The following is an 8,580-nucleotide window of genomic DNA, read 5'->3' as shown; positions in this document are numbered from 1 at the left end:
ACATCCCCCCCCCCCCCCCCCCCCCCCCGAAATTGTAGTATAACCCTGCCTTTGCATCCGCACCATGCATAGCCTTGCAGACGTTTAGCATGTAGCCACCCACCTGATTGAGTACATGACCGTGCAATCATCCTTGACCGATTGCACACAGTATCCATAGCTTCACGTTGCTTCATAGAAAAGGGTAATTAATACCACATGTGTATGGAAGAAGACCTGCAATTTTTTTAGAGTGGCAATCGTTTCAACAATTCTAAATAGCCCAAAGTAAAACACAAACTCTCACACAAATTTACGCTTTTTTTTTCTTCCCAGTCCCATTTAGCCAGTTACCAAAACTGATTAGTTACATTAGCACTAGTCTCTAAACTACACAGGAAAATAGACACGTGATAAACACATGGCCCATTGTTTCTTATAATCCACAAGAGACAGATTTTGTACAACTGCTCACACATATTTTTGCAAGGTTATATTTGATGGGAAGCAGCTTCTTATAGAGAAACCACAAAAAGATCCTTATGTTGAGTGGTAACTTAATTTGTCACGGTTATTTTTTAAAGAAAAATAATACGCCCATTCATATAATCAACGTATGTAGATTTGATCTAAAAACACCTCTTGTAGTTAAACGTCATTTGAAATTATATGGTTCCTCTATTGAAGCTACCCCATTAATATACATATGAAGTTTATCCAAGTTTCTCATTTATCTATTGTCAAGGCTCGTGTAAATCCTATATTCAGAGGAGCTTAATATAAGACATCAACGACTAAAATGCTTTTATGTCAAGGTCGGGTACTGCAATGATAAAGGGGAGTCACCCAACCACATGTCTTCCCAAAACCTAGTTCCGGTGTCAACTCCCACAACGAAGGAACCTCGCTAAAAGAAGTCATATTTTACCTCCCTCCACATAAGCCCCTTCTAAAAGAGAGAATCTACGGGTTTGACTTGTACTTGTCAGAGTGTTTTGACACAAAGCTGCTTATTGTGCAACAACTCCTGCCACACTCCTTCCGAAGCTTAAATAGCCAGTTACTAAGTAGCATCTATTCTTTATATCAAATACTTAGACATAGACCCCTTTGGTTTTTAGGTCAACTTATAATGTTCCACTTTATTAGTCAATACTTCTTCAGCTCATCGCTTTGCCAGGAGAAGTGAGACCTATAAAAGTCTAATATTTGCATAACCCTTTTGGTATCTCAAAGAAAGACAATAGAAACATAGGTAGGCTACTCAAAATATAATTAATTAGCACATGAAGGTCTCCATATGAGAGCATTTTTCCTAGCTAAGATACAAGCTTTCATTCAAAATGGTATTCAACTGACTTCCATTTTTTATTTAGCAACTTCTTATAATGAAAAAGTATGCCTAAGTATTTATAAGGTACAGTTCCCACTTCATATCCAAAGATGCTTCCGTAGTTATTCTCAACCTCTTTAGCCTTACCAAAACAAAAACCCTCGCTCTTGTGAAAATTAATTTTTAAACTAGATAGTTGTTCAAAAAAAAACATAGAATCAACTTCATACTTACAGCCTTCGCTAAATTGTGTTCCACAAATAGGATAGTATCATCCACATAATACAAAATAGATAAGCCTCCATCTAAAAGATGGTGCACTAAGCCACCAATATGTCCATCCTCCTTTGCCCTAGCAATGAGAATGGCTAACATATCTGCAATAGTATTGAAAAAATAGGAGATAAAATATCTTCTTGATGCAGTCCTTTCAGCATTTGAAAAAAAAAGTCTAATATCATCGTTCACTCGAATATTTAGACTCCTGCCCTGGACAAACCTTGCAACCCATTCACACTACTGAGATGGGAACCCTTTCAAAGCAAAGCTTGATGGGGAAAAAAAGACCATTTAACTTTATCATACATTGTTTCAAAATTTATTTTAAAAAGTGCTTCATCCATTTTCTTTCTATGCATTTCATGAATAGTTTCATGGAGAACAACTACACTCTCTAGTATATTCCTCCCCATTATAAAAGTAAGAAAGCTGATTGAGTAGGCCAAACCACTTTATGTGCATTCACAGTTCCACGATTAGATTACCGAAATTATTGTGAGAAGTTCTCTTTTCATGTTGTCTAATGAATATTTAATTGATAAAAAAATCGCCAAAAATTCTTAAGAGTTAGTGGCATCGGCGTACCAGACGTTAGACTGCTCTCCTGACAGCAGGGAGATGCGTCACACTTCTTGGAGAATATTTTTTCCCCTGAATATTCAAAGTGCAGCAGCAGTATCTTTCTTTTCCTCTTCATGGTGACATAGACTGCATTGGATACCAACCGCAACAGCCGCCACCAAAATCTTTGACTAGAACCTGCTGCCAACGAGTAATTAACCACTAGCAAAAACTAGTCGTCGTACATTAGGCAACACGTCGGACACTGACGCGTGAGGCGCTGACGAAACGATGGCTGCCACGAACCGAACCACTATCCAAAAAGGAAGATGGGAAGTGCGCGCTGAACTGGACTCTCTCGGCGTGCTTTTGAAAGTTTGGACTCAACGCTGAAGTGCTGAACTGAAATATCCCGGCCTGGACGGAGCTTCACACCAGACGCGACGTAGCTGCGGTCAAATAAGGTTTGCCATGCTGGTGGAATATTAAGCGGCAATTTCTGGTTTAGTTCCAGAGGTGTCATTCAAATTTCCACATTGATGTGACGTAGAAAAAATGTCTTCATTTACCATTTGCGTTAGTTCAATGTTAACTCACTCATGGGAACAGAACTTGGCCACTTGTGACTTACAAGTTCCCTTCAGCGAACATCTCATCGGCGTCTCATATTGTACTCCACAAGCATTTTGTCAACAATCTGACATGATGAAAAATTAAAGATGGAGACTGACCATCTGCACCTGCTCATTCCATTGTTCTGTTCCAAGAAATCTACAATCTTCAGACAGAGGGTTACTTCAAAAAACTAGTTGTCTAATGGGGAATAGCTTCTTGAGAGCTAGATTCCCTAGCAGAGCTGACTTAACTAAATTAGCAACTTGTCGCTCTGGTGTAGCTTTTCAAATCCACTCTAACCGAACTATGTTAATATGGAATAACACAAATTTCCACATAAATTTAATAAAGCCCGTTTTGTGACTGGGTCAATGTTAGTATCAGAATATTTAAGAGTGCCAATGTTCAAAACATACAAAAGCTAAAATCAACTGAGGAAAACCCAGAACCAAGTCAAATTTTATATTGTCCGGATACACCTGAAACTATATGGTTTTTGTGTGGCCAAAAAGGAATTCTTTTTATAGGATGTATCGAATAAGGAATTACTGATGGTTGTATGAGGCCGGGGATCATCCTCCTTTTCGAAAACAAATAGAGTTACTGGAAATTTTTAAAATAGGAGCACCTAGGGTAACCAGAATAACATGCACAAGCTATTTACCTCTGTATATTGGCCCTGGGTATGGATATTTTTTCTTTACATAGAAGGTGCAATTGCTGACTACATGCAGTCTCTTAGCATGGTGCACCGTAGCACATTGCTGACAATCTTCCAAGGCTCCAATACTCAGACATTACAGTCGTTAGACAACAGTTTGGAGGAAGGCCGAAAATGGAGTACAATGCAAGCACGCCAGCTGAGTGCGTTCTGATTATCGCCCAATACCTCATCAGCTTCATTAGCCTAAACTCTTAGTTTCATGATTGTATGTTTACTCTTTGTTCAACTGCTCTAAGACGGCATCGATCGGTAATGATCCCAGTGGTGCCGATGACTCCAAACGCTCGAGCATGTCATATTCAAAGTGATCATCCTCGCTGGCAACAGGTGATTGCTCTGACTGAATCTCTTGGCGTCTAATTATTTTATCTTCAGACTCGTCGTCAGACTCATTTAGAACTTCATTGCTGTCCTCGCCATTGGTCACGAGCAAAGCTGGAAATGAATGCTCCACAGCCTGACATGTGATACTGAACTCCTCAACCCTTGCAAGAAGTATGTCAGGCGTAATTGCGTTGACTTCATCTTCATCTAGCGACAACGCTATGGATGACTCGATTGCACGCTTCCACAGTTTAAACATTTTTGGTCTCAATACTTCTCGTATTGCCACATTATCGCTAGCATCAGTCGATTCATCTGCATAAAAAACAAGTTGTCTTGTTATTATGTTCAGAAAGAGAGTGCGAAGGTCTTTACAAAATACAAAAGGCTCGAGAAAGCAATCATATTCAAGTGACATCATGCATGATTTTATCCATTTAACACATCGACGCCTGACTGAATAAACAGTCGACTAAGAAATAGTCACACCCGTAGATAAAAGTAGACACGCAAATTGCCTTGTCTCTTCCATCAGATCGGTCTTTTGGTTGCATTGGCTAGAGCATACAGTTCTACATGGTATCAGAGCAAAGAGGTCTTGAGTTCAAGACCCAGCTGGCGGAATATAAAATAAAAATATTGCAGCCCACTTTCGGTCCACGTTTAGGCCTGAGGGAGCCACACCTGAGGGGGGGTGTTGAAGTAAATGTATTGCCTATGTCAAGCTTCATGCACTAGCCAACACAACCAAAAGTCCTAACTGATGGAAAGGGCTAGTACAATTCACTTATACACTTCACAACAGCCTAGTCTCTGCCATCAGATCGGTCTTTGGTTGCATTGGCTAGAGCATACAGTTCTACAATTCCTTGACAATGAGATTGGGTTTTAAGCAAGGGGACCAAACTTGCACCGTTGTATTGATGTAAAAATAACTGTTTCCACATTTACTGCTCCCTTGAGAATGATAATTCATTGTGAAAAATAGAGATACACACCTGAGCTTGAAGCAGATGACACTCCGAGATTATTCTTTTGAACTTTTGGAATGAGAGTTAGAGGCTTCAGATATCTGGATTTCCATTCTTTGCCTCTGTAGATTAATAACTGCTCATTGTCAAATGACAGAAGAACACAAGGAACAAGATCCTGCATACAGAGAACCACAGAATTTTAGTTTAGGGAATAATAAAGTACACACATGATATATTTCCATCATCTGTAATGACATGGAAACATAATAGCTATGGGGGATGAGAACCTTCAGTTTTGCTCCAATTTTTTTGTAGTCACTTGGTTCCAAACCCTCGCAGTCAATCTTCACCAGATCATTTCCCTCAAAAGCATCCCGAACATCCTTTACAAGATTGATATATATCCCATTTTTTGCTGCAAAATCAAGGAATACAAATGCACTTGTTTATTTCCATGTCCTGGTCAAGACTCAAGACATATGAAGAAACACATAACATCTACAGTCTTGTTTACAGCTAGTAACTTCTGTATATATAGAACAAGTTACCTAGATGATACAGTGGAGAGCCAGGATACAAACCATAGCAATAGCAGCATATATATAATCTGATATCTTAGGCATAAAACCTCACGAGCAAATACATAGTTAAAGACAAATGTAGAACCATGGACTAAAGGCGCTTCCTTGGAAATTAGTTCTGGATCCAAGAGATTTATTAGTTAAGCTTAAATGGTAATGTGAATTGTTCATAAAAGGGTTCAGGTTCCAGCTGGAACTGGCACTTACCCAGAACCAGTCATGTACTGCTTTGCTTTGTGTGTGTGTACGACTGGAACTGATGCATACTTTGTACCATTTTTTTTAAGAAATTTTCACCATTTCGGCCAGACAAATATGTATGTGACTATTGTTTATTCAATCTGTTGGAAACATTTAAACTTGAAAAACACAAAAAATAAAAAAATAGAAAACTAAAGAGTAGATGGTTAAGGAAAAGTGGAAATTGATGGTTTTTACACCAGATTCCAGGATTGGCCTCAGTTCAACTGTTGAAGGAACCCTGAACAATTGTGCAGCTTACAGAATCATACCTAACTTCAAAATTGGCAGTAGAATTTGTCCTCTCCTTCTCATTTCAGCTGCTTCTTCACTTGTAAGCCCTTCTGGAGCTTGCTGGATGAGTTTTGGATACACAGGAGTGGCTGGCTTCCAAAGCATTAATGGATAACGAGGACGCGTGCGTGGATCGTAATTTCTTCCACGGTACAAGAAAACAACGCCACCTACTCGTTTTATGACTTTTCCACCTGATTTTTCCTGCAAATGCAGATATTATATATTTATCATGTGCATAATAAGTTCAGATGCTTGTGTTGCGAAAGATGCGCAAGCATGCATATGTGGCAGTGGAGGTCCTATTCACAAGTTGTTACGAAACCCAAATGCCTGCCTACGAGTTCTCCTGAGACACCAACTCCTAACTTATGTGAAGAAATTCCAGAGAGTGGCATCAACACATGCACATAAGTACAATTCAATAGTATAAATAGCATACCTCAAGGTGATGACAAAGGTTTTTCATATCAACGGTCGGTACTCCTCGGCATCTTACTTTGCAGATTTCCTGCCGCCTCCAGTGGCAATGTATCATTTCCAACATGTTGTGGGTCAATCCATCCCTTCCTACAGGAAATTAATCAGAAAATGCAGTATTAGCTCTAGACTCATATAAGAAAGCCTAGCTCTAGACAAACCTACCAAGGAAAACTTAAACTTGGGCTATGCTTCAAGTGTCCTAATGTGTAGAGGATCTCTAGCAATTATTTAAAGCAGAGCGCCATTTTTTCAACCAAAAACAGAAGAAAATATTTCTAGTTAAATGTTGGGTTCAGGTGGGTTGGAGTCATTTTGCAAAAGCTACGCCTACTCACTGTAGGCACTGGCAAAATGCACAGCTATCCATTTGTACAATTTATGGGCATCACCATATAAGATACTTCTACTTTCACAAAATTTAAAACCAACAGCCAAAAGTGTTATTGGTAGATGAACATGAGAACCTAGAAATGTACGTATATGCCCCTTTTAATCTGAAGTCTGAACCAATAGCAACAGCCAATATCAAGTTATTAATTCTTGAGAAATACAGTGTAGTACTCGTAAATTACCAATGTTGAGTTGCCGATTATGTGACATATGAGGCTTGATGAGGTCGCGCACCTCGTCGGAGGTGAGCGGCTCCCCTAGAACCTCCTCTCGACTCCTGCCGTCGCCGGGGCTCACCCTGGCGAAGTCCCGCTGCCTCCTGCCCCTAACCTCCATCATGATCCCGTGAGCGCTCACCGTTCGAGGTGGCTCCTGGCCGAGCGGCGTGTGCAGCCGTACGCCCCTTCGCCGTGCCTTCTCCTCCTTGGTTAGCAGAGGCGCCTTTCCGGTCCACGGCCGTGGCATGGTGGGCGGCGCGAAGGGCAGGAACGGGGGCTCCCGGATGGCCAGCGGCGCAGCGCGGGGCGTCTCGGAGTAGCTGAACTGAAAGTCGAAGGGCGCGCCGGGGAGACGGAAGGTGACACCGGATGGACCGACGACGACGGAACGCCCTGCGGCAGCGTCGGTGGGGTCGGCTGCGAGCAGGGCCTCTCCCTGGCCGACGGCCGCGGCGGGGGGCACGGGCTTGCGGTAGGAGGTACGAAGGTGGTGTGCTCGGAAGGCGGGATTGGTACCCGTGGTCCTGGGAGCCGGCATTGACTCTTGTTCGTGGGAAGGTCGCTGATTCTGGTTCTCGGGGTGGCGGCGGCGAGGAGGGAGAGGGACGGAGCGGCTCTTGGGGTCGCGGCGGTTGGGGAGGGGAGATGGAGGAGCGGAGAATAGGTTGGCGCGGCCAACGCGTGAGGGGACTGGACGCTGCGGCGGCGGCGGCGGCGGCGGCGGCATGGCGGACAGTGGTTGCGGTGGCGAGGTAGAATCGAGGGGCGAAGAGCACAAGACAACGAGTGAAGAAGATAACGAATAGATTTTTTTCTTCTCTCCCCGATAAATTTTCAGATAATTTTCAGCCTTTCTTTAACGGAATTGTTTTTGTCTCGAAAATTACCCAAACTAGTCATTAACCCGTGCAGCTCGCTGCACGGCCTAGAAATTGGAGAACTTTGATAATATTTGTTCTTGGCTTAATGTGAAAATTTAAAGTGAATTTACCTTTGGCTTTTGAAGCTTAACCCTTAGTTTATCTTGTTTATAGCTAACAAAACAATCACAATATTTTTTTGTATAGGCTTCTTTAGGATTTGTAGGTTCTAATTGTTGTTCAAATATTTTTCTACAAACCATTATCCCTTCAGATACGTATAATACTTTAAATTTATTGAGGGTTTAGATAAACACGTAGGATACAAAAATATTAAAAACAATAGTTGTGCCACAGAATTAAAATCATGGATATGATGAAAGTAATTGTTAATTAAAAAATATGTATGCATTTAGAATCATATCTTGATTGTTATTAATCTTTTACATAGCATGTATTGCATTACAAAAACTTACTGATTAAGGCTAAGTTTGCACTTGACTACTTTCACAATTTAAAATAAATATGATATTCACACTAATGATAGCATGCATGTGTTGTCTATCTAATATGGGCTTACATGTACGTACTATTAATTATAATAGACAATATCCATAAGACCCCTTATATCATGTTTAGCAAATGATTGAGCTATATAGGCCATGTAAAAAATGATTAATTCGGCCTAAATGTGAAAAATTGATAAAGGTAGCACTGCAAACATA

At 41.0% G+C, this 8,580-nt stretch overlaps 1 protein-coding gene across 1 annotated transcript; it reads right to left on the bottom strand.

Annotated features, from left to right (window-relative positions):
- Positions 1-3,401: 3,401 nt before the first annotated feature.
- LOC127327089 (CRS2-associated factor 2, chloroplastic) lies at positions 3,402-7,786 on the bottom strand. The gene is made up of 6 exons (XM_051353872.2): positions 6,960-7,786; positions 6,347-6,474; positions 5,883-6,108; positions 5,077-5,204; positions 4,814-4,964; positions 3,402-4,130 (listed from the first exon to the last, which is right to left on the bottom strand). The coding sequence occupies exons 1-6, from the start codon at positions 7,720-7,722 to the stop codon at positions 3,703-3,705; spliced, it is 1,824 nt and encodes a 607-aa protein (XP_051209832.1). The 5' UTR covers positions 7,723-7,786; the 3' UTR covers positions 3,402-3,702.
- Between the last annotated feature and the right edge of the window lie 794 nt (positions 7,787-8,580).

Source organism: Lolium perenne, chromosome 3 (assembly GCF_019359855.2).
Source record: "Lolium perenne isolate Kyuss_39 chromosome 3, Kyuss_2.0, whole genome shotgun sequence".
Lineage (NCBI taxonomy): Eukaryota > Viridiplantae > Streptophyta > Magnoliopsida > Poales > Poaceae > Lolium > Lolium perenne.
This window is presented reverse-complemented; position numbering and strand designations above follow the sequence as displayed.

Bases quoted from the DNA above. Each gene is read 5' to 3' on its own strand.
- LOC127327089 (XM_051353872.2), bottom strand. From the start codon at position 7,722: ATGCCGCCGCCGCCGCCGCCGCCGCCGCAGCGTCCAGTCCCCTCACGC. The intron at 4,965-5,076 runs GTTCTCATCCCC...CTCTGTATGCAG, and splicing joins AAATTGGAGCAAAACTGAAG to GATCTTGTTCCTTGTGTTCT. The intron at 4,131-4,813 runs GTGTGTATCTCT...TTTTTTATGCAG, and splicing joins GTCATCTGCTTCAAGCTCAG to ATGAATCGACTGATGCTAGC.